The sequence below is a fragment of the Hipposideros armiger genome, unplaced genomic scaffold (genome assembly GCF_001890085.2).
Source record: "Hipposideros armiger isolate ML-2016 unplaced genomic scaffold, ASM189008v1 scaffold_1422, whole genome shotgun sequence".
NCBI lineage: Eukaryota > Metazoa > Chordata > Mammalia > Chiroptera > Hipposideridae > Hipposideros > Hipposideros armiger.
Genome location: NW_017732772.1, coordinates 72,468 through 99,152, shown reverse-complemented (window position 1 = coordinate 99,152; position 26,685 = coordinate 72,468). Strand labels below are relative to the sequence as shown.

The window sequence follows — 26,685 nt, the reverse complement described above, 5'->3', positions numbered from 1 at the left end:
AATTTGGTGCATTATTTTTTTTTTCGTGGACTTAACTGTTAGCTTTTTGTAGTCAGTATCACAGACAGATAACACCAAGATATCTGCTGTATGATTCTTAATTTCTGCTATGTTATCCATGGTGGTTTTTCCTGAACTTTTATTTGTAATACGGAAAATCTGTTATGTGTAGGTGGAGACCATTGGTGACGCATATTGTGTGGCTGGGGGATTACACAAAGAAAGTGATACCCACGCTATTCAAATAGCTCTGATGGCCCTGAAGATGATGGAGCTCTCTGATGAAGTCATGTCTCCCCATGGAGAACCTATCAAGGTAAGGTAGATCAAAAATTGTCCAGGAAATGAGAGTAAATAAATGCTTATTAATTGTCCAAAGAATGGTGTATCAGTTGGGGTTTGGTTTCAGAGAGCAAAATCTCTAATTTATTTAAGCAGGAAGAAATTTACCACATGGTATTAAATGGTTTACACAGTCATTGAGAGGACCAAAGAAGCCAGCAATAAGTTGAGCTTTCAAAAAATGGCTCCCAAAGCCATGCTTGAGAACCACTGCTTTTTCCACAATCAGGAAGCTAACTCCAGAAGCCTGTACCACCTCAGCCACAGTCAGGCAACTTCTGTGTTGAGAAAGCTGCTGCCTCTAATATTGGCTACAGAACATAACTATAATATCAGCAACATGGAAATCCTGCATCATGACATGCACAAAATGAGTGCCTGGAAACTGAGCTCTCTGCTAAACATGCCTTGGAAAACCCAGAGGCTTCCGCGGTTCTGCCTGCACTCGTAAGCAACAGGAGTGTGCAGCCACAGCAGAAACCCTGGCTTGCAAATCTCATGCCAGTGTACCTGATTCACCAAACCTCAATGCATATGGAAGCTGCCAGTGAGTTTGGAAAATGTAATTTTTATTTTTCCAATGTGCAGGGAAGGATATTATGGTAGAATTGTCTGGGGCACATAAAATTCAACAATTTCTAGATGAGCCAGATCCCAGAATAATGTTTTATTGCAGATGAGAAAATAAAATTAGCATGCTAGGCATTGGTTTAATAGATAGAACGTGAGCAGATTATTTGTGGCACTTGTAGTGAATCTGCCACTTAAGTTTTATAGAACAGGCCTCCATTGATGACCTTCAAAAATGGGCCTTTGAAAGGATATAAGATCCTCTCTGGTATGCTTTAAGATATACAGAGAAGAAAGAAAAGAAGCCTTAAAACAGAAGTATAATTAGAAGTTTAGTCTTGGTTCTATCTCTCTTTTTTTAAGATAGTTCTAAATTATCCTCTTTTATTGTTAGATGATGTTTTAGGAGAAAAGGCACTAGGCAATGATTATAACGCCATAAAAAAAGCTACTGCTAGTCTTGACTGTTAAGTGTTAACAGAAACCATACCCATCAGCCTTTATAACTGCTAAGTTGACTGTCTACCCACTTATATATTGCTATGTGACGCACTTCTGTATATTTAGTGCTGTAAATATAAAAAAAAACCAACACAAACCTTTTATTATGCATGGATTCTGTGTGTCAGAAATTTGGATGCGGCATAGCAGGAATGCCTCACATCTGCTCCCAATATCTAGTACCTCAGCTGGGAAAACTCCAACGGTAGAGGACATTCAGAAGAGTTGGATGTACCACTTGGACCTGGAAGACCTATTCCAAGATGGGAGCTTCATTCACATGCCTGCCTGGTTCCTTGCTGGGAGCGGCTGAAAGGTTGGGCTCAGCTAGGACTGATTGCCCGTGTGCCGACATATGATGTAACCTCAGAGGAGTCACGCTTCTTACATGGTGGCTTCTGTCCCAGTGAACAAGATTGGTAGAAGCTGCACGGCCTTTTATGACCTGGCTTTAGGAGCCACACAGTGAGACTTCCATTCTATTCTATTGGTCAAAGCAACCATGTGTCTGCACAGAGTGGAGGACACTTAGGCCCCACCTCTCAATACGAAGAGTGGACTATTTCCAACTGTGTTTTAAAAGCATCATAGCGTCTGACTTTTCCTGACTTAATTTCTATAATTGCACTTTTTTTAGAGTAGAATTAGATATCCGCCCCCCCCCTCGTCTTTTTTTTGTGAGACGACTCACAGCATCAAAGTAAAATTTTAAAATAAAACCTGTGACTTCCACATCAATGTATTTTGTAATTAAGAAGTGTATGGTTGGGCCAGCCGAGTGGCGCGATGGTTAAGAACTCGCTTGGGATGCCAGAGGGCCCCGGTTCGGATCCCACATAGGAGGGCCAGTGACACTGCCCTCCACAGCTAAGATGCTGAACAACAGCTCAACCTGGAGCTGGGCTGCCGTGGGTCGCCGGCGCCGGCGACGGTGTGGGCTGCAGCCCCTGTGGCAGTGGGTTGCCATGGGCTACCGTCTGTAGCCAGCAGCCAGCGTGAGCGGCCAGCAGCCGCAGTGAGCGGCCGTCCAGAAGCCGGCGACGGATCTGCCTCTCCCGGGAAGAGCGCAATGATGGTGCCAACTTGGGCCAGTGAAGCAACGTCCTCCACAACTAGACTGAAGAACAAAACGACAGCAACTTGTCTGTTCCCCTTCCCCCCAATTCCCCAGCACTGTTCCCATCCCCCCAATTCCCCAATAAAAATCTTTAAAAAAAAAAAAAAAGAAGTGTATGGTTGCAGGGGGATTAGTGACATGATTTTTGTTACTTGTAGAAGTGTATTTTTAGAGTTTTGCAGTTAGAGGAATTATTTATAGCTAGTTTCAAAGATAATTATCTGGGTAATAATCATTTAGCTTTAATGGCCTGTAAAGGGAGTTGTTAAACACTTTGTACTAACCTGCAGTCCTAGGAAATACCTGATGGCCTTAGGAGCAACCCATGAAATACCACAGAAACAGAAGTCGAAGAGTCATTTTACTAGAGAGAGAAACATTAACGTGTATCAGAGAGAGGATATTGAGACTTAGATAGTGTCTCATTTAATCCTTATAACATTAGGAATAGGAATCCACAATTCTCTGATGGACAAGTATAGTCAAGTCTCCCTGGCATCTGGATTTGGAGTCATGTCTATCGGGCTTCAAAGTCCAGGCTTTCCTTCCCTCTTACCCTGCTACCCTATGAAATGAAATCAAAGTGAAAGAATAGGAAATATTTCCTTTTTTTTTTCCTTTCAAGCTCTGTGTTTTTCTCCAGTGTGTCATATGTACAAGTCATCTACTCACTGATTCCTACTGATTTCCTCACTAACATCCAGCCACCCAAGCTTAGAAAACTGACAGAGACCAGAGGGCTGAAGTAGCAGTGAAAGTCAACGCGTAGGAACCGAGCTTGGAAACGAACTTCTTGTACCTCTCCTTCCCTATTGCCAGAAGCCTGTGATGATGAGAAAAGGGCTATGTCAAAAGTGGTCCCCAAATGGAAGGCTCCTTCAGCAGATTTCCATCTAAACTTTGGCCAGGAGCCAGGATTCTGTCTATGTCTTTAATGATTTCACGTGGAAGTCTATTCCCTGGGAAAAGAGATGCATTCATGATGTGCATCTTAAACTTTGAGTCAGTTTCTTGTTCCTGAATTTGCAAAGTTCCCTGAGAAGACAGCAGTGGAGTGGAGAATGAGATTCAGAAGTAGAGAAGGGGAGGCGGGAGGGCGGGCAGCATGGAGGTAGCCACGGGGGCATTCGGTTTATCTGCAGTCTTTGGATTTTTATACAGAGAACGTATTTATATATTGACTAAATAGAAAAACATATTAAATGAATCTATTTCATTAATATGTTAATGAAATAGAAAAATAAAAATGCTATGATGAGTTTCCCATATAAAAAGCTAGAATAACTAAGTACAGAGAGAGAAACTGGTTTAACCAGGAGATGGCTGAAAGAGAGCAAAAACTTCTCTATCTAAATGTGCTAAACTTCTGGCTTATATTTATAGGCAGGAGACAGCCTTTGCTCATCTTTCTTGTCTATTTATATTGTTTAGTAGTTATACATGCAAAACCATATTCTCCTAAAGAAGAAAAAAGCCATATGTAATAGACATCTAAGTTTTGCTGCTGAAAGTAAAATTGGGACAAAGAAGGGATTTTGTCCATCCTTTATATTTTATATAATATAAATATATAAAAATATATTTTATAGGTGAAGAAATAGAGAGGAAAAAAGACTTACAGATAGTCAGACTAGCGATTATTAGCAGAGTTTGGTTTAGAATGCAAACTCCTGATTCATAATATAATTCTTTTGTTTGAAAATTTTGCAGAATTGATGGTTTGACATCTTATAAGCAAATAATTTGGGAAAGTCTTTAGCAGATATTGGAAATAAGTTATAAAACAAGGCAGAGCTGGAGTCTTCAGAATTCTCAATCACCGAGTTCTAAATTCTAAGTTACTGAGTACTTAGCCTTTGTTTAAAAGGCAAATATCTAATAAAACTTATTTTTAAGTGGTCAACTGAATATAGAACTTGAAAATAATACACATGGTATCTGATGGTCGTTTAAAATATCCCACTTTAGCTTTCTGGCAGTGATTTAAGACTTTGTGCATCCTCTATGATAATCAAATATTCAGCTCTAGACTATCCCAGCTTAAAGTATTCTGTCTCAATGGCTCTCCATCATTGATAACTTTCAGAACTCCTAAACTTTTAGCACAGCACTTTCCAGACTGCATCTTATATCTAGACATGGCGCAGCACTTGTTTTCCATGGGTCGAGATGTTTTAAACTAAAGTGTATGTAGTCACTATAATTTGGGCGTCAGCAACAACTTTCTGATTTCTCTGTTATCTTTTGCTTAAATATTACAATTCCTTTCTCCAGTTGTAATCATTTGAGTAATGAAGTAATGTTTGGCATAAAGTTCTTTTAAAGCAAAATACAGTAATACCTTGGGTTGCGAGCATAATTCATTCCAGAAACACACTACTCATATTGCAAGACATTGCTTGTTTTCCAAGTTAAAATGTATTATTAGGTTGATGCAAATAGCGGTTTTTGCCATTACGAGTAGCGGCAAAAATCGCTATTACTTTTGCACCAACCTAATAGAAATGTTTGCTCATCTTGCAGAACGCTCGCAAGCCTAGTTACTCGCAATCCAATGTTTTACTGTACCTAAAAATCCATACTTTACATGGTGAGAGTAGCTCTTTTGCGCCTCTATGACAGTGTTTGGGGAAATGACTCCTGTCATCCAGAAGTTCTGTCTGTCTCACTTGATGGACAGAGTACCTTCACATAAACAGCCCATAGCCACCTTGTCTTGTCACTATGGTGACTGTGATAGGCATGTGTGGAAATTTGTCTCAGATATTGAAGACAGGTGAAATAAAAGTGTTTTGTGTAATGAACCCAAGTGCATAAACGGGGAAGCGTTAAGAGGGAAGCCTGATGCTGCACTGGTGATTTTTAATTGGCTGTGAGGAGGAGAGGGAAGTTGGCTGGAGGTTTTGAGGAAGGAGGGAGTGGTGTGGTGAGAGCGATTGGTAAAACAGTTTAGACAGGGCATTCAAACAACACTGACAAGTGGGAAATGTTTTACCAATGACCAGGAACGTTGTGGCACTTTTTGCTTTCAGATGCGAATTGGACTGCATTCTGGATCAGTTTTTGCTGGAGTTGTTGGAGTTAAAATGCCCCGTTACTGTCTTTTTGGAAACAATGTCACCTTGGCTAACAAATTTGAGTCCTGCAGTGTACCACGGAAAATCAATGTCAGTCCAACAACTTACAGGTACTGTTGCATTGGCCACCTGAAATCTATTATTTTATTGGGGAAAATGGTATTTGGTCAAGAGGAAGTAAAGCAAAGTTTCCACCATATGTGCACATCTGCACTGGGACTTTTGCTGCTATCTTTGGATCTTACTACCATCAAGCTCTCAGCTAAATGGTTATATTTTTCCAACCTGTCTTTCTTATAAACTTGGCTCTTTGTTTGAAGATGATTTAATGACCATTTCTAACTCCATGACACACTAATTGTGTTTATCTAGAAGTTTCTTTAAAAAGGCACAGGATTTGTATTCAGAAGATATGTTTTACAAATTCCAAATACAGGGCTTACCAGAATGTGTGATCTTGAGCAAGGCACATAATAAATTCAAATGAAACAAAGGTTATGATTGTAATTACCATATTTAATAGGAATATAGGGCAGAAAAAATATTTTTTAATTTGTCAGTCACCTATAGTTTTATACATTTTTATCTATTAAACCCTTATAGTTTTATACATTTTTACAATTAATTTTTAAACTTTTCAAACATACAGGAAAAAATAAAGTGTTACTTATGTAGCCAATACTAAGACTTAACAAATGTCAACACTTTTGCCGTATTTGTTGCAGATCCCTGTTTTATGAAAGAAATAAAATATTACAGGTTCTTTGCCCCCATGCATTCTCTGTCTGACATGCTGAACTCTATACCCTTAGGGTTTGTAGGAACATCTGAGAACATACACTTCCTGCAGACGGGCAGGTTCCCAAAAAGAGAGGCAGGAAGGCACTGAGTAGAGCAATAAGATATGTTGCTTCTGTTTATCAGGAAGGAAAATGGGCAGAAAGAGGGCAGAAGTGGAACTCTCATTTAGATTCCTCCTGATAGAAAAATAAAGCCCGAGGAAAATACATTTCCAGACTTCATATTCATTGATGCGCTGATAAAATAATAGTTGATAAAATACTCACATTTTGTATGCTAGTCAAGGTCTGTCATTCCTAAGACCTACATTTCTATTCATTTGGTTTCTTCAGTACGTAGAAGGGTGTCACAGTATCAGAATCTAATGCAGCACCACCATTCTATTTCATTTAGACATGACATCACAGGCTGGCGAGTAGAAGGCCATGATTGGTTGGGCAGATATGATGAGTGATTTTCTATATGGAAGTTGGTGTGGAGCACAGCACTACCCAACATGTTTCATGGCCTGAATCATCGATTGGAGAGATGCTTATTAAGTTTGCATTTGACAGAAAGCTAGGGAAGCAAATGAGAAGAGGAGCCAGTCACTTAATCAGTAGGATTGGAATTTAAAAGGAGTTTCATATAATGGACAAGTAGTTAGTGGAAAATAATAAAATAGATGAATTTCAGGAAGAAAAATATTGCAAATACCAGATGGGAAGCAGAGTGTCAACATGTACAATAAATCTCATTTAAGTTCTACCAACCTAGAATTCATAAAAATTCCATTGAGAGATCAAAAGTTATTCTAACATTTTACACACACACACACACACACACACACACACACACACACGTGAACAACTTTTTCTTCACAACTTCTTGCCCATGATTACTTCTCAGTAATATCTACAAAATGAATGAATCGATAAATAAACAACGTTTTAACTCTTTCAAATTAGGAAGCCTTATTCTATAACATTATATTTATGTATTTATGTTTTTGCTATTATTAAATCTTTCAATTATTTCTTTTTTCCCCACAACTGTGAATAACACTGTTATATAGATTATATCTTTGTAAAAATATTTTATAATTAATTTTTTCTAATATGAATGAAATACATGATTTGGTAGAATTTTCTTGTTGCTGTGAATTAATTATTTATTGTATTTTGGTGAATGTGTTTGTTAACATCATCAAGACCTTTCTGTCAATCACAGTAAGAATGGATGGTTTATTCATATTCTCAAGAATAGTTATTTAGTTATGTCTCTTGAGTAGACAGTTATGTCAGTATTAAATTTTAATGGTAATATTTTTATTTTAATTTCTTAGATTACTCAAAGATTGTCCTGGTTTTGTGTTTACCCCTCGATCAAGGGAGGAACTTCCACCAAACTTCCCCAGTGAAATTCCTGGAATCTGTTATTTTCTGGAAGCTTATCAACAAGGAACAAATTCAAAACCGTGGTACCAAAAGAAAGATGCTGAAGATGGCAATGCCAATTTTTTAGGCAAAGCATCAGGAATAGATTAGTAAAATATGTATGTGATTGTTAGTCTTTGGGGTTTAACTCCTTCGAACATGTGTGGAATCTCTGAAAGCACTTTAGGAAGCAGATGGCTATAGAGCAGTATTAAAATTTCAGGAGCTAAGTCACCATCTATTTTTTCTTCCACTTAACATGACAAAATGTATTCACTTTAATACTTCAACTCTTCAGTGAAAATAAAAAAAACAAAGAAACCTCGAAACATGACTTTTGGGGATATATCTGTTATATAACAATCACTTCTTAGCACTTTGTATATATATCAGGCATTTGTAGTGACCTGTGCAATGTGATGGAGTCACTTGCAACCTTGTGTCCTGGTGGAATGCCATGGTTATTAAAGTGTGTTTGTGATAGTGTTGCCTTAGCAATGCTTTTTAATAGAAATTATTGTCTTTAGTACTGTTAGCTCTTAGAACCCTTCAACTCTGCTTTTTATTACCTCATTTAATTTTTAGCATATATAACAAAATAGATTAAGTTTTTTGTTTCTGTTGCACTTTTCTTTCTTCCTTTTCTTTCTTTAAGAAAAAAGCAATTGTGGGTTAGATGCAATCTGAATATAAAATAGGTCTTATGTAAATATCAAAGATTATTTTATAAAAATATTCTTCATAATGCAATGTCCTTCACAATAAATACTTCTTTTTTGTTTGACTTTCTTTTTATTCTACACATAGTAAAAGCTATTTTAATTCATATTAGCCATTTAATTCCTATTAATTCATTTTTGTGTTATAGTATTCAGGATGAAAGAGGCTTACAGCCTATGTTAAAATGCAATAATACCACTGTAATTTAATTTAACCAGAAGCAACATGAGAGTAAGTCAACGTTCAGGGAACATACCATAAAGTACACAAATAAAACATTTACACACACACACACACACACACACACACACACACACACACACACGGCAATTTGGGTCTATTTCAGGAGAAGACAGCCTCTATTGCCATGCTGAGCCTTATAAAGTTCCAATAAGAAATTCAAAGTTGCGAAATGGGAAGTAAGACTTGTTCTTTTTTCTGACAGTGTGTTTTTAAGTATTTGTGTTAAACACTTTATGGTTATATATATGTCCTAAGAATCATCCATTTTTTTGTCTTATCAAGTACACATCTGTGAATTTGTGGCTCTAGTTGAAATATCTCAATGATATTGTCTAAAGAGACTGTTAATGTTGATGAAGAAAGTGATGCAGTGATTGGAAACTTGACAACATTTTTCTGGAACTTGAACTTTAATTTTTAATGATGTTAGTCTAAGATCTCTGGTGAATTAAATAACCTACAGAGTTTGGTGTAGGGTAAGGATTTGATTTTAAAAGAACTCAATTTCAAGGCAAGAGAAAGGTGAACACTATGGTTTTTAAATCAATATTAACAGAGCCAGAGATATGCTGAACTCTTACTTGGGGCTCTAAGAAGTAACTCAGTTTAAAAGTTGTTTAATTATGTCCACTAGTTCCCAGGCTACCCCATGGTGACTTCAGGAATAAAAAGTAATTGTTGATTGGCCTCTAGCATCCCAAATGTACTACTATAGATATCACAATGATTATGATTAACTAAGGGATACCCTGATGTCTTGAAGAAATGAATGCGTTTCATTAAATATCAATCCTTTTGTTGGAAAACACCATAGGCCTTGGGAAAATATAGTTATAGTTTCACAATTTTATGAAGTTAATAAAAATACTTGAAAATAAATACATACCTTTTTTTTCTGGAATTGAGCTCTTATTATAGGGAAAATAATAAGAATTAAAGGAAATTAAAAAGCATAACATAAAATGTCATCTTTATCAAATATTTAAGCAGACCCCAGTTTGGTAATAATTTGTGTTCTGAAAGTTCGTAAGTCAATTAGAATTCAAAAATATTTTCTCTCTATGTGTTTACATATAAAGTCAATAGAGTAAAACGTACACAATCTGAGTAAAAGCTATATGAGAATTCCTTGTATTATTCCTGCAAGCTATCTATAAATTTGACATTTTATCTAAATAAAAAGTCACCAAAAAATGTATTTTCCCATAGAAATTAAATAACCTGTGATAGGTTCGCTAGGCCAGCCTACAAAGGTTCATTAATTATGGAATATTCTGTGGACCTTAAGCAAGATGAACATACAGCATTCCTATGATAGAATACATTCAAAATCTATAACTGCATGCTAAAAAATTTAAGGAATTCCCTTTCTCTCTGTCTTATTCAATTTGGAGGATAGGGGCTATGGAGGCATTTTCAGATCCAGAGTACTGGTGGGGGCCAGGGGCAGAGAACCTGGAAGGTAATTCTCACAGAAATAATTGAACAAAATAGGAGCTCTGATTTAGGAGTGAATTGAAGATAGAGAAAAGAATAGACAGAGAGGGCTTATGACAGGTTTGGGAGCTAAGGGGATCTGAGTCTTGTTGCCAGATTAACTATCCTAAAAAATAATGTGGGATCCCAAGAGTTCTTATCAGCTTGTTTTTCCTGAGAATTTCAGGAGCTGTTCCTCCTGTTCAAATTTTACTGTTTCCATTCATGGCTTTTTGCCCCTTTATCTTGTGTCCAGTATACAAAATAAATTTGCTCTTCATATATTTCTCTAACAAGCCTAGAGTGCCACTGAAATTTTCTAAAGATGTTTGCATCAAGAAGCAAAGAGGAATGTAATGTTAAAATGTCTCTTCCAATTTTTTCTCATATTTTTATTTCCATCTCTACTTTGTCAGAAAACACAAAGTTTGAACCTAAATAAGAATAGATTCACTTACTAATTTTCATTTCTTTATTCATCATTTCTTGAATGACTGTTATGTGCCAGGGATAATATTGTTTTGAAATTCAGAGATAATGTATGACCCATTCTATCAGAAAAGGAAAATGAAAGATGAACATCAAATAGTTGTAAAATTCTGTGGGAGCACAAAGAAGGAGACTCAATGCTTGGAGAAGTGTCTTGGTCTTAGAGGAGTCCATCAAGCCAAGAGGAAAGGACTTGGTTCAAGCAAGTAATCAAGTATACAGGAAAAAATGGAGTCTTGGAGATGCATAGTATATCCTGATGGCAAGTTGCCTGGGATGAATTGGAGGTGAGGAATATAAGGACAGAAAGACCATTGCATACAAATTATGAAAGGGGCTATTTGTCATGTTAAGGTGTGTGATGATGATGATGATGATTCATTATTTATTTCTATGGAGCCCTTTGTTCAAAACAAATCTTACAATAGAAAAGAAAAAAAAGGCAAAACAGAAAAAAGCAGACCATTGGCTTCTGCCTCCTTCCCCAACAGTGTTAAAACCAGTAGCCAAGGGAGATGTCAGATGTTAAAGGAAGAAATGGTAAGATCTGATGTGTGTTTTTGAAAGACAGTGTCAGAAACAGTATGGATAAGGGTGGATATTTACTTTCACAGATGACCAAACGAACATTCTTTCATATCTCAGAAGAATGTGATTCATGCTATATCCTGGGTATTTACCACAAGTATGAACATAAAGCTGGGATATCTGCTATTGGAATTTCATATTACTCTGCAGGCCATTAGCCCTTCGGGTCCTCTGGTGGGAAGGAAGGCAGAGTTGCTTCTGCATTTACTAACCTTTCCTCCAAATTCTTCTCCCTGATACTGCTGGGCACCCCAAGGCCTGGCCTGTGGTTTAGTTGGAAGCTGTCATAAGATGGACAAAGGTGTCCTATGGTGGGCCTAGCAAGTAAACGAGATGATGAAGGGGAATGTGTTTTTCACAGAGAGCTGGGGAATAGACATGGCCCTCTGCGATTCCCTAGCTGGGAAAGTGCCCAAATGGAGCTTTCCATGCAAAGCCCAAATGCAGCCTAAGGCTGTTGAATGCTTAAGAGCCACATTCAGGTCCTGTTCAAGCAGCAGTTAAAAGCCCCAAAGAGAATGGGATAATGAATTATTGTAGTAGCTTTAAGTGCATGGATTTTACCTGGATAAATTGTTATTAATATGTGAAAATAAATCTCTTTGATACATATTTGTTCGGTGGCTTGTTAGATCACTACCCTTCACAAAACAATAAAACAGAGTTCGTTTTGCATGATGATGCACTTTGGTGCTAGTTCACTCTTTAGAGATCTTCACTTGGAAAGTTAAATGAAGACAGATTTGAAGGGTGGAAGGATGGGAGGGTTTAATGTGTGTGAGAGAGGTTGGGAGGGCAGTCACTAGAGGGGCTAGGCCAGAGGGGTGGTTAATTCCTGTAAGGAAGGATTTAACATCTCCTGTGAAACAGAAACTCAGTGCAGCCCAGAGGACAGGGAAGTGCCGTTCCCTTGTCTAATTAATCACAGGCTAAAAGCAGGGACAGCTTGCTTTGTTAAGCAGCGAATACCCAAATGTAATTGTAAACCAAAGTTTACAGTGTCATAATGTACATTCTTCATTGGAGTTCTTTTCAAAGCCTGAGAAATCTTGGTATCCTGTAATGAGAAGAAGAATCACTACCATTGTGCAAGTCATGAGCTTGGGAAGCCATCAGTCCCTTGTTGAGTTTCCTTGTCTTTGCATGTTTGCTTCCAGATGTTAGATAGCATGGCTTCCTTTTACATGCTTGTTTTATTATATTGATGATGTGTACTCCTTTGATATTCTTACTTTTAGCTACTTCAAACATTTTACATTTTATTGCCATCTATATTTCTCTTCAAGCAGCTTTAAATTTGTCAGGCCTGCATCTGTTTTGGCTAGTTCATGCAATCTACACACTTTTTCATCCCAAACTATTCTCTTATTTGTAACATGTCCATTTCTTCCTATAGTCAGGGCATGCCGAAAAATAGCAAAGGCTTCAGAAATGCATAGATTCTATTTTAAAAAAAAACTAAGCAAAGGGGGCAGGAGAGGAAGTGGTATTCTCAAAGCCAGGCTTCTTTTATCATCAGTGCTGACTCTTTTCCATCATATTATAATAAACTTAGTTTCAGGAAAATGTTAATATTTTAGATTTAAACATTAAGATAGAAACCAGGACAAAATTAAATGGCAGATCTAGGACTAAATCTCAGACATTCTGGTAGAAGATTTTGGATAAGGTTGCACTGCCTTTCAATGTTTTAAGTATTGAATATCACAATATTAAATTGCCAATAAACCTTACAGATTGTGAAGAAAACTGTTTGGCAGAAAAGGACTTTGCATAATGCCCAAATCTTAAAGTAGCCACTAAGATGTTTGTTTAGTCTGAAATGTTGCCAGACCCATCTGTGTGGAGGAAAGAAATATGAGGTGGCCGCAAAGAAAATTAAAACAAAACAAATAGAAACAGAACTGCTATTACAGAAGTTGGACAATCCAATGTATTCTACACCTGGAATAAAAATGACAAACAGGCTTTTTGGGAGATTATAGTGACAATGGTCATGGAGGTCGGTGCCTTTAGAAATAATATTGCCCAGTGACTCAGGGATGTGCAGCCTCCAAACACTGTTCCGTCACAATGAGCTGCCTTCTTCCCCAAATAACTTGTATCTTGCAAAAGTGAAGTGAATAAAAATATATTAGTGTTTGAGACATGACTGCTCCTTCACCTCTTCTCACATGTAAATTAAAGGCACCCTGCAAAACTTTGTAACAGAAACGATATTCACTACTCTAGAGAGGTCTTCTCCAGACTTTTAGACTCCTGCACACTCTGAGTAAAATATTTTAGTGCACTGACAATATATTATAAATATAAAAAAAATCATATAAATAGTGTTAGTGTTTATGACGAATAAATATAATATGCTACTGTCAAGCTTGTATCCTACGGTATAGTAGTAAAGCTTCTTTTATTTTTTTAAGTGAGCGTGAATATAAATTCTAGTATTTTCTTCTCTTATTCTAGTGTATTATCTTTATATTTTACTTTGGAAACTGCTACAATTGGCCAGTGGCTCTTCACTTTCCATGAGTCACCTATTGCTTTGAGAACTGGATAAAAGATATAGACCATCCTTCTTCCGAAAACATGCATATAATCTTACAGCCCAAGACTTCTATGTACATAATTCCAGAGATTTAAGGACCCCTTACAGTCTACTGCTAGGCCACCCCAGCAACGTGCATGTGCATGTGCATGTGCGTGTGTGTGTCTCTTATTCTGTGGAATGATTCACGAGGCTTCACAGACAGGCAACTAGAGTTTTCTTCTCAGCAAATATTTAATATATCTCTCAACACATTTTCTCTAGCTTTTGGTAAATGTGCATTGCTATTGGTTTTCCAATACTTTTTCCATAATTTAAGTACTTCTTTTCACTTTTTTCTGTATGTAAAAGAGGATAGCTATTGGACCTTGCATTGAAAATCTTCTTGATATTAACAACACTCTCTTTATTGTAACATTCACAGGTTCTTTAAATAACATGTTTATTTTGAGTTCTGCTTCTGGCAGAGTTGCAAAGCCTATCAAAAAGTTATCCTGTGTCTCAGGAACGTGTTAGATATTGCTGCCACATCAATGTTGTAATAAAAGTGTTTAAATAAAGTCTTCTTAAAATTTAAAATGAGTTCTATTTTAAAAAAAACAAAAACCATTGATCCAAATAAAAACAATATTATTCCAAGTAATACAAATACGTTTACTCTGATATATAGAGAGCAAACCTCCAACATAATAGTGTAGAAACATAAGACCAATAACCATTATTTCAGGTTTTTGCTGTGTATAGGTCAATGTATCTAAAATCCAGTTCCAAAAAGCTATTGTTAAAAGCTCATGCATATCCTACACAAGCTACCGGCCTCTCCCACCCCATACCTGGAGCTATTGCTCAGTCATTTTATGGGCCTAATGAACATCATAGGCTGTTGTCATGGTTCTAAGGACAGGCTGGGACAATTGCACTCAGTGAGGGCCTCCTCGAACAAAGGCTAGAGTTGTTTATTAATACTGAACTGGGAACTCGAATGTCTACCAGCTTGCTGGGAAGCGACAGAGGAGGCATTATCAACTCATGCACCCTAACTGAAGTAGGTTCCACGTTGGGGATTCCGAGAATGGTAACCAATACTTTCTTTCCAGGAGCACCTTGTGCAACCTGGGACTGTACTAATGTGGAAGCCCAGCATTAATTTTCCTTCATTCTGAAAACAAAGTGACTTGTTCTGTAGGGAAAACGAGGAATCAGGAAGTGACAAAAACTCTTCAAGGATTCAATGCAACACCGCGGTCCTGAGGCCTGCAGATGGCTGCAGAGATCTCTCCAGAGTGAGTTTTCTTGATTACTCAGGGGGATAGCTTCCTGGGGGATAACTGACTGAGTGTTTACGCAGACTATGTAAGCAGTTGTCCCTGTGATGAGAGTCATAGTTAGAACAGTGCTATGGAATGCCCCCTGTCTTTAGCTGAAGTCAAAGACACCACGTAGGCCAGACCACACATACACCATTGGGTTACTTACACCTGGGACAAAAGTAAATGGCAGTCATGAAGAACCTGTGCCAAAGAGTAAGAGCTAAGCTATAGACTAGAAGATGAAATGGTAGAACTGGGATCTAGAAAAGCTAACCAATTGGCCTACAGGGCTTTGCCTGCATTTACTCTCAATTGTATGATCAACATCTTTAGCACAACCCATGATGAATAATGCTTTGATATTTATTGATAGGCTCATCCCCAAAACGTGGCTCATCTTCCGCTTTGGATTTTTTCCTTACCCGCAAGATGAACAGTTTCCTATGCTGCACCCCTTGTCTTTTCCCAGCCTTCTAGCTGCACTTCTGGCTTTTCCTCAAACCTCATTCTCAACTCCCAGGATGAACTACCTCCCACAACGTACTCCTGATGTTCAAATGTAATGAACAAAATTGAGAAATGAATGAATGTTGGGAAACAGACCAAGAATTTTGATGGTGATGGAAAGAGGGTTTCTAGCAGTGAGAAGACGGCAAGAAAAAAAAATGACTTTTGTTTTTTACAGCCTGAAATGCACCAACCAGAACAAAGAGCAAAGATAATTTTTGACTCCCCAAATCAAAAACTACTACATAATGCTATTTATTTGTAAAAACTAACCCTCCTCAAAAAAAATCTAGACATATATAATATATGCAATACAACAGATGCAAATCAGTATCTTTTGGATATTGATTTCATGGAGGAAATGAATAGAATTTATGTTTTGCCCATTCATTTTCCAGTCTTCATCACAATTTTGTGAATTACTCAATATTCATAAGTTTCTTTTCTGTTTAAGTCAGTCTTAGCAAATGTCTTTTGCTTGCAATACAAAACTTTGACAGAGACACCAACAATTTCCATGACAATTATTCCTGGGGTCCTAGAGACACATCCTTCTTTCAAAGAATGCTTTGGCTATACATTGGGGCGGGGGGAGAAGGGGGCAGTGTCCTACATTATCTATAAGCTACATCAGTATAACGCATGTGTGAAAAACAACACGGTCAACAGGAAAACAAGAAGTAGGTGCATAAAGTAATAGGAAATGTGTGGGACGCGTGGGAGACTTTCTACTTTTATTGACGCCTCTGAAAGGTTAGCATAGAAATGTAATTTATAGGTCTGTCTTAGTCAGCTTGGGCTGTTATAACAAAATACTGTCAACTGGGTGGCTTAAATAGACGTTTACGTCTCATACTTCTGGAGGCTGGGAAATCCAAGACAGAGGTGTTGGCAAATTCCGTAGTTGGTGAGGAACCTCTCCCTGGCTTGCTGTGTCCTCGCATGGCAGACTCCTTCCCTTCTTAGAAGGATGCTAATTCCATCATAGGGGCCCCACCCTCATGAACTCATCTAAATCGAATTGCCTCCCTAATACCATGACATTGAAGATTAGGTAGGGCTTCAACATATGAATTTTACAGGGCACGAACATTCAGTCCTTACCAAGATTTTTGGGAGATTTCAGAATTTGGTTCAGAAGAGATACTCAACACATATTATTAATATCCTATTGCTGCTATAGCTAATTACCAAAAACACAGTGGCTTAAAACAAAACAAATTTATTGCTTTATAGTTCTGGAGGTCAGACATCCTAAACTAAAGCTCATCATTAATGGCTCTTTGAATCTGGTTAAACTAGTTTTGTTTTTTTTGTTTCTCTTTTTCCATTTGATGTTCTCTGTCATGTGGGAGAATGATCATAACTATCAAAATTCACAGTTCAAGGTCCTTCAAAATGCATTCTAAAATACATTTCATTAAATATGCATGTTTTATAAACATACTAATGGGTACATTCAATGCAATTGCTTTACCTCAAATGTTAATGAAAATGAATAAGATTTTATGACCTCAGCATAGGCTAATTTCAATTTTGTATGTTGCTAATAAAGCACTCATTCAGACAAAAAGCTCTTGCAATACGTACATGGATTAATGGGCAATTACTTCCTTTTTACTATTTTTACTCATGTTTGTTAGAAAACTCATAATATTATTATTGTATCATGTAGTTAAGCTTAGATTTTATGTTTAAAAAGAAAAGGACAGAATTCTGAATGTGAACGGTAGATGTAGCCAAGAGATTGTTAGATTGTCACTTGTCACTCAAAGCTTCCTATGAGTCCTTGGCTTATTCAGTTACTAATTCCATACAATCTGATCAGATATGTGTAGTTCTTCAAAGTTTATGAGAAGCTTTCAAGCATGTTGTCTCATATGATCTTAGTACCTTAGTTGAGGGCAGTGGGCTGGACAATATTACCTCCATTATTAAATGGAGAATCCAAGATTCAGGTTAACTTGCCAAGTGAGTAACTGATAAGGTTGATCTACATCTTCTAGTGGCCATGTTTCAGCTCCTTTCACTATGCATTTGCTGCCAACAGACATATTATTATACATTTCTATAAGGTGGACCCAAGGAGCTTAGTCGCATTAATGGTTGATTCTAAAAACAGCAATAACAACAACTTCAAAAATAATATCATTTAATAGTGTCTGAGTACTTATCATGTGCCATTCAATGCTTTAAGCATCACATTTGCCTTAAGTCATTTGCTATTCACAATAAACATATAATATTTTTAACCTTCTCAACACCAGAGTGTATTTACTTGTTATTTTTCTCATTTTATAAGTGAGGAAACTGGAGTTTAAAGAAATTAAGTAACTCGTCCAATGTTCCACCTTTCCTAAATGGTGAAAAACAGACAATCTCACTAACTACTACACTATATTGTTCTCATAGCTAGCTTTGTTCTTTGCTTTTTCTATCAAAAACAGATAAAAAAGAGATGTAACCAAACAACTGAATTAATGGCTTTCATTTTCCCCTATTTCCTTTTGTAATATCAGCAATATTCAGTATGCAATTGGACACAGACTGGAAAAAAGCAATACTTTAATGCAGTATCTAAAGGCTTTTAAGAGATGTGGACTGTTTTGAAACAGACACGTGTAGTTCAAGTAATAGATTCCAATTGCCACTAGTGAGACAAGAAAGTATATTTAACTCTGGTTTCATGGGAACCTTAAAATCTTCCAGAGCTTCTGACATAATTCATTACTTTACTAATTATTACTTCTTGGCTAAGATTTTAATTTTTCATTGTTCCCCAGCAAAGCAAAATGCATAAGATGTTTCCTGTACAGAAAAATAAATTTTTACAATGTGAACTTTAAAATACCTTTCAGTGCTCCAAGTGGATGAATCTTTGACATATTGATGGTAGATCTAGCCTTATAAAAATGTCTGATAATCTCTCCCAACCACGTGTAAATGTGGGTTGTGGCCAAGGTAAGACCAATTAATTTCTCTATTAATCAGCTTGACTCTGAAAGCATAACATTAGCAATAAATCTAATTTTCATAAGTTTCTTTCAAGAAGAAAACATATTTTTATTTAATTAAAAATATTCTTAGGTAAATATGGGTGATACGTTGATTAATGCTTCTAATTATTATAACATTGATACTAACCATCATCCTTAACTCTCTTTAATTTATTTCCATTTACTTAGAGTTAAAACATTATATATATACACATATATATGTTATATATATATAGTATAATATACATATATGTATATTATATACAATATATATGTACATATATATATGCTTGAATATGTTTGTGAGTGCATTTTGTTTGTTTATGAACTCTAATGGCAAGATAACACTTAAAAGAATTTGGTATAGAAAGAATAACTTTGAAAAGCCCCTCTTTTAATAGTCAATACCTTTTTCATGTAGCTAAACCTGCAGTTAATTTGCAAATTAAAAGGATATCTGAATGTCACCTCTTTAGAAATCTGAATTATCAAATCTCTTTTTTTTCCCATTAATCCAAAACCACATCACTGATGTGTCATTAAGAACGCACTTTTCTTTTTGCTCATCAGCATTCTGAATTCCTTGCTTTAAGTACTGAGTGATTATATTAGCAAAAACCATAAGAGGCTTCATTATTGTGTGCCTATCCAATGTTGGCACCAAAAGATTCACAAAGAAACAATAATTTGGCTCTGAGCCACATAGATAAAAGAAGCGTATGGATATAAAGCAAATCATTGTATAAGGAATTGTTGAAATTAAAGAACATCCTGCTCCACGAAATGATCCAAAAATAGAAGCCCTGGTTCCATGGTAGAAAATCCTGGCAAAACACCAAAGTTTTGAAAAACAGATGCACAGACCTGAGACCATCCCTCCCAAATGCATTCCTCTTTACTCCCAACCTAAAGTTTGTTATTTTCACATCACTGGGAAAGCTTTGAAAACAACAGTTACGATACATTTAATACTTAACTTACCCAACTAATTTATTTTTATTAGCTGAAAATGTGAGTCATTTGAGTTGACATTTTGGAAAGCCACATGTTGCCTTTTCACTTATTTATTTATTTTTTATGCATTGGCCTGATCTTCAAATAGTGTTGACTTTTAGACTGGCTCAAACATCCCCTAAGCTCCTCCTTTTCCTGTCTAACTGATTCCCCTCAGCTCCTGCGGTACAGAGGAGCGCGCAGTATGTTGTTTCCGAGAATACGGCATAACGTACCTGTGACCTGATTTCCAGGCTCTTTTGTCAGTGGTGGTGACTATAAGTAGGGCGCTTACAGGAGCATAGTGACCTTTTTTGGGTTCCTCCGTGGCCGAAAGGTCCCCCCTTCTCCCTGAATGTCACACTGATTGTAATATATTGTGGCCCAACAAAACTTGGCCAAGTTTTAGTGAACAGGACTTCTTTTAGATTCAGTGTGAATATAAGCCAATCAGAAAACAAAACATGATAACATTTTCACACATGCAAACAGGTGTCAGACAAAATGGCAGCAACTGCAAAAATTCATCGGACAAAAAGAACAATGAGGGCAGAAGCTTGAATTTCAGAGAGAGAAAATGAGTTGGCTGGGATGGTCATTCTTCATTTCCTCTGACATCTTTCTCTAGGTGAACGTTCCTCCTTTTTTATCACTAGAGAGGAATCCTCCCCTATCTTTCACCTATAGAGAGTCTAAGGTACAGGACACCACAGACCAATGTAGACTGAGATGTAGCAAGGATCTACTGCTGTTCAAAAAAAACAGGTCAACATTCGCGAAAAAGTGTTTTTCACAACTTAAAAAATTATTACATCTAAATACAAAAAAAAATACAGAAAGTCATAATAAAAAATCTCTTGGTCCCTCCTGCCATTGGTTTTAGTGACAGAAAATAGACATATCATAACTTTCTTATGCATCTTCCCAGAAGATTATCCTTGTAACAATATGTGTGTGTTCTTATTTTGCGAATAGCACCTTACTCTGTACAATGATTATAAATTTGAGGATGATTACATTCATATGTTATTCGTTTATTTAACAATACATATTTCTGTATCATTATGTATATAGCTTTTTCATGGTTGTATAAAATAATGGGCTATTTTAATAGGTTAAAAATTAACAGTTAATATTAAATCATTATTTACCATTTTAATAATTGCATGGTGTTCCATTGTATGAAAGACTCTATTTAATCCACCATTGATAGAAATTAGTCTTTTTATAAGTTCTTTGTTGTTTTGTTCATTTTATATATAATTATTTTGTATCAATTTTGTTTCAAGATAGGTTTCTGAGTATGAATGCCAGTAGTTTCATTTTTGACATTTCTCTAACCATGTTCTCAGTTCCACTTGACACTGGTGATCTAGAAGCAATGCTTGTATTCTCTTCCTCACTTTTGACCTAACCCTAGTCTAGTCAACTGTGTCCATGTACCTCAGTCCATAGAGTTTTAATCAACAGACAGTTCCTGTCTCTTTCATCTTCTCCCTGTGGTGGGCCTCAGAGCATTAACTCACCGAAGTGCCTGGTAGATTATAGGTTGCGCGGTAGATTAATTAAAATCCTGCTCATTTTGTACGGGACCTTTTCCAGTTCATCTGTTACCTCCGAGAAAGAACAACGGAGGCCAAATTCTGGACAAACACTTCGTGGTTCCTGGCCATGATGTCGGATCAGGTGTCCCACCAGGATCAAGCACAGAGCATCACTGGATCTTGTAAGGAAGTTTAGTAATGGGTAGAGCTGGTTTTGACACGACACTCACCAAACTGTCTTACTGAAAATTTTAGCTGGCCTACTCGACTAGCCTCATTGACTGAAAGTAAAATAGTATGGGAAGCTCAGTATTATTAGCTTTCAGTTTGTCATAAACTGTTGAGGGACCAAGCCACAAAGGAAATGTTTATCTGCAAGAAGACGATAAACTAGACAATGCTAACCAGACACACACACAAACACACACACACACACACACACACACACACACACACACACACACACACACACCCCTAGTCAGTTTTTGCTTTCTATGAGGGTAAACCTTTGGATAAGAATATCTGGTGGGCCTACAATAGCTGCTTTCTCCCCTGCCCCCAAATTCATGCAAAGAGCAAAGCTGGGTCTTCTCAGTCGTCATTGTTATGGCCTCAAATGATAGCCTTGTCACTGGGGCGGGGGCGGGAAGGACCTGGAGCGCAGCAGTATTGAGAGCATCCGAATTCCCTCCTCTACCACTGATTGGTTGAAAACTAGGAGGCAGAGACCAGCCCCCTGCGGCTCGACTCGCCATTGGCTTCGAAGGGGTGGCAATCAGGGCGGGACTGCTGCGCTCGTTCCAGCTCTATGCTGCCGCCGCGGTTCTGTTATGCTGTAGCCGCTGCAGCCGCCGCCTGGGTCCCTTCGGCGGTGCTTCAGCGTGGGGGGCTGCCTCCCCGGCTCCGGGCGCAGACATCATGGTGAGTGCTCTCAGCCAGGTCAGGCCGGATCCTCATGCCGCGGCTGGACCGGGCCTGGATGCCCCAGGGAACCGGCCGCGCCACCGAAGCTTGGCGGGGGGGCTCGGGGAGCGCACCGCTGGTCGCCGGAGCAGACTCGTTGTTTGCCTGCGCCCGGGACAGGGGAGGTGGGAACGCCCGGGGTCGCGGTGGAGGAGTTGGGTGCCTTTGCTCCATAGGGGGTCCGGCTTCCCGAGCTCGGAAAGGGACGTAAGGCCAGGGCACCGGGGCTTTCCAGCTCAGGCCGGCCCCGCGGGTGTGGGAGGCTGAGCGCCAGGGTCGGGGGGAGGCGCAGGGTTCGCGTCCCCTCTCCCACGCTTTCCCGATGCCCATCCTGCCTCTGAGCGGTGACAGGTGAGTGGGGTTAGGTAAGGAAGTGGCATGGGGGTGAGGAGGTCGGTGATGGAGAGTATCTGCCCCCTTTGGGGGGGGTGGTTGCGCCCATGTAATGCTCCTCTTTAGCAGCGAGTACCCCAAATAGACTGGACCCAGAGGGCAGGGTACAAGGTTAAAGCAGCGCAGTGGCAGGAAATACAGCAGCCTCCCCCTCAAGCCCCTTCCCACCTACAGCTGCTTCCTGACGCTCAGGTTCCCCCTGTCCCCGCAGTATGGATTTGTGAATCATGCTCTGGAGCTGCTGGTGATCCGCAATTATGGCCTGGAGGTGTGGGAAGACATCAAGTAAGTGACTAGCTCCTCAAGCTTGGGCTAGGCGCTGGCGGCGCATGTGGGGGGAGGGTCCCCAGGCGGCCCCCGGAGCTATCGCCTGCTCCTCGCTTCATCCTTCGCTTCCTGCTCCGGTCGCGGGTGCGTATCTCGGAGATGCCTCCGCCTGCCGCTCCCGGTTGCAGCTGCGCTCCCACGCTCCGGAGCAGGACCTGGAGAGGAGGGGCGGCCCGGGCGGGGCGGGGCTGGGAGGGCAAGAGCCCGGGAAGGGACCCCTGGGGTCACCGCGGCCTCCGGACCCGGCCTAAGCGTGGGAACGCGCTGCCAGCGCCTGGCAGCTCCCAGGCTTTTTCAGGACCGGCTTCTCCCACGCAGAGAAGGGCCCGGGGGACCACAAAGGCCTCCGCGACGTTCAAGCTCCCAGAGGCCTTAGAAACAAACGGAAGACCTTGCCTCCTTTAAAATTCCCACACCTTGCAGACACCAAAATTAGTTAACCCTTTTCGGTGTGCTAAAACTCGCTTCTAATGAGACTGTTCTTGAGCCACTGTGAAGCACATTAATGTATTCATTCTGAAATAAAGTGAAATTGGAGGTGTTTTTCTCTTTCATTTCCCCAAATTCCCCACGCCCCTTTTTGTGTTTCTGCTGTGGTGGAGGCTGTCAGTTGTAGGAGGACATCATAGTTTCTGTCTCCTAATTTCATAGTAGAGCTGTGAGTCCAGTACTCTGGATGTGAGGGAAATACCCCAGGCACCTGAGCGTTTAAACCTGTTGGAAAGATGGGTCATCTCTGCTGCCGCGTTTGAGCATGTCAATTTAACAGAGGCCTTTCATTTTCTCTCTCTCATTCTGGTGAAATTTGCATTTAACTTATTGTGTAGATGACTACAACCAACTAGCTAGAGCAAAACCATATTTATGGATCTTTATTATTAGAACAACAATCAATCACATCAAAGAAAGGTGGAGGGCGTGGTTTTCTGGTTGGGCAGAAGACAATGCATTGTTACTACATCCTCTAATTGCCTGTGCTCACTGATTTCATTTTATCATATCAAGTACGTGACGCATTCATGCTACTTTTTCCCCTAAATACATTACAGTTATTAGCAATCAATTCTAGAAGCACTTATTATGCAGTTACCTAATAGTGATTTCTCATAAATATCTGTTTTCATGGAAATGACTTGGGTTAAATATTGAGCACTGGATTACAACTTTTTCTTCTTGGGTCTGTATCAGTGAGCATTGGCTCATGATTCATAATCCACATTTATGTAACCCACAGAGCACATCTGTATTTATAAAGGGAAAGGGAGATCTGGCAATTACAAGGTTGAATCAAATGAGAATCTAGGCACTAAAGCTTACTATGAGATTTGAATGTTCCGTGCACCTTACTAATACCTTCATAGTTTTCATTTTGCTTAGTAGACAGTTATATAGAAAGCAGACACCAAGAGCAAGACTTTAAACAGTGTACCTTAAGTATAGGATTATTTTTAAGCCACCTTCTTCATGAATTTATGAAAGCACCATGCACATCCCTCAGATGTTTTCTTCTCTGTAAGACAGAAATTCCGAAGTTTTCTGGTGAATATGCTATGACAATGAATATGTTTAGAATTTTGAGAGCACAATAAGAGATGGCTATTTTGGTTAAACAGTCATGTATTTTAACCAGATTGAGAATGTATATCCTATCCATAAGGAAATGTATATTCTTATTACATAAGGAAATGAAAATTATCCTAGAAAAATGTGTCAGAAATTTGTTAAATTATTGTGATTTGTTTGTAGTGGCCATATTTTCCCCAAAGAAGATCAAAGTATCTAAAAATATACAAATTCCACTGATGTGAGAATTTAACTCTGCCCAATCCTACTAAGAATATTGATATTGTTACATTCTACTTTAAAAATTAATTTTTAATTAAATGTTAATATCTTTTAACTCATTAATTTATCTTTAAGTAGCTTAGAACATTGTTATTAATCTGTTCAAGTGCTAATAATTTAAATCATTCAATATATTTCCTCCTGGTACTGGTAAAATGAAACAAATTGTATGGGTGTTTATTTGTTTTTAAATACAATTATCTCAAGGATATGTGTCCCTGCAAAGAAAATACTATTAGTTAAACTAGCATTTGCAGTCCAGATATTTATTTTGATTTTTTATTTTGATTTTTTTTTCCCCCTAAGTTTTTGGTGGAGCCCATCTTGTCTTGGGTAGTTTGGTATCTGGACTAGAGATCAGCTTTCTGTATTGAGAGGATTAAAGCAGGTCAGTTTCTAACCCAGTTAGTACCCCTGAGGGATTATTACTAAGAGATCCCTAGATAAGCATTTGTTATCACAACAGAGAGATTCTCACTGCCTGGGGGCATGTGAGAAGGAGTTGGTAGAGCTTCACTTTAAAATGTTCCTTGAAGATTCTGATCCCTCCTCCCAAACTCAACCTCTGCTCCAGGGAGGGTCACTGCCATCAATGGTCCAAGATACTTTTAGTTTTAACTTTTTATGAAAAACTGAATATACGAAAAAAAAATTGTCTCAGTAAGAACCAGACTCCTCTATCTTCATTTTTGGTCCATGAGAAACTATCTAAATTGATGTTTATAAAATGTCTATGATACTTTTTTTGGTTTAATAAGCAATGATCGTCCATCCTTGAGAAAGGATGCCAAACATTTAATGACAAAACCCTAAGTAACAGATTCCAGACAGAAAGTTCTAAGTGGATAAGAGCCAAAAACACTTCATTGTCAACTCAGTATCTACTTACACTCTTACCAACAATATAACATTTCATAAGAGATTTAAATTCCTCTTTTTAAGACAAAGAAATATTGTCTTGACCAACGATAGATAAACTTCCTCTTAAAAGGTCAAATAGTAAATATTTTAGGTGCTATCGGCCAGGTGTCAATATTGAGGATATTATGTATTTGCCTGTATAATTATTAAAAAGTAACCATTTAAAAGTGTAAAAACCATTCTTGGTTCCTGGACCAGACAAAAATGGATGGTGGGCTGGATTTGACCCATGGGCTGTAGTTTGCCGACCTCTGATCTAGACCATAAATACATGTGAAAAAACAAGAGACCTCTGAATCTACTTCAAATCTTTTGTTGGTTTCCCTTCCTTTCAGTTTTCAGATGGCCCTGTCTAGATGTCATAGTTCCTAAAGGGCAAGAAAAAACAATTATCATTTCAGAAAAAAAAAAAAAATGGAAACATGAAGTCATCTACATATTGGAAAAGTATCAAAATGCTTGATTTAATTATCTCTGTTAACTTTCCCATGCGCCCTGGAAAAAGTAATCATTGCATCAAATTACTGGGTTTGATTTCAGATTTTTTGACTTCACTGGAACATAAAGATGGATTCAAAAAACCGAAAATATCTAAGATGATTAAAAGTCTATTAAAACAAACAAAAACACCTTCCTGAGACCCAATTATTTTGACTAGAGTTGAGCAGGCCAAGGGACAAATTAAAAATAGATTGAAATGCGTAAGTGCTACACAGTGTTTTGATTAGCTTCTCTCTGTTTTATGAAAAGATCTGAGATAAACATTGGGATAGAAATTTTGGTATGATTTGAAAATGTTATAATGACACTGTTAGTTGATAAATATTGAGTAAGTTTCTCTAGAATGCTGTCAATCATCTTACATTACGAATACATATATGTTTAGTATGGTTTTATCTGATTTACCTATAGCAGGGCAGGTATTCATTGATTTAGTCATTGATTCATTCTTTCAGTGATTCATTCATGCTTTCATTCTCTAGTTAAGCTTATTTTAAATGA

At 38.1% G+C, this 26,685-nt stretch overlaps 2 protein-coding genes across 6 annotated transcripts in view; both read left to right on the top strand.

The window, feature by feature from the left end:
- Positions 1 to 8,120, top strand: part of GUCY1A1 (guanylate cyclase 1 soluble subunit alpha 1) — a 53,660-nt gene extending 45,540 nt beyond the window's left edge. For all 4 annotated transcript variants that reach the window (XM_019633864.1, XM_019633863.1, XM_019633865.1 and 1 more), the window contains 3 exons: positions 173 to 316; positions 5,563 to 5,717; positions 7,733 to 8,120. In XM_019633864.1, coding sequence (XP_019489409.1) covers positions 173 to 316; positions 5,563 to 5,717; positions 7,733 to 7,934 — 501 coding nt within the window. In that variant the 3' untranslated portion in view covers positions 7,935 to 8,120. The remainder of the gene's footprint in view (positions 1 to 172; positions 317 to 5,562; positions 5,718 to 7,732) is intronic.
- Positions 8,121 to 21,993: 13,873 nt separating this feature from the next.
- The window catches only part of GUCY1B1 (guanylate cyclase 1 soluble subunit beta 1), a 44,014-nt gene continuing 39,322 nt past the window's right edge, over positions 21,994 to 26,685 (top strand). Inside the window, exons 1-2 of one of the 2 annotated variants that reach the window (XM_019633868.1) lie at positions 21,994 to 22,155; positions 22,802 to 22,875. In XM_019633868.1, the coding sequence (XP_019489413.1) occupies positions 22,153 to 22,155; positions 22,802 to 22,875 (77 nt within the window). In that variant the 5' untranslated portion in view covers positions 21,994 to 22,152. Of the gene's footprint in view, positions 22,156 to 22,401; positions 22,549 to 22,801; positions 22,876 to 26,685 lie in introns of those variants that run through there. The other variant, XM_019633869.1, reaches the window with a different exon arrangement.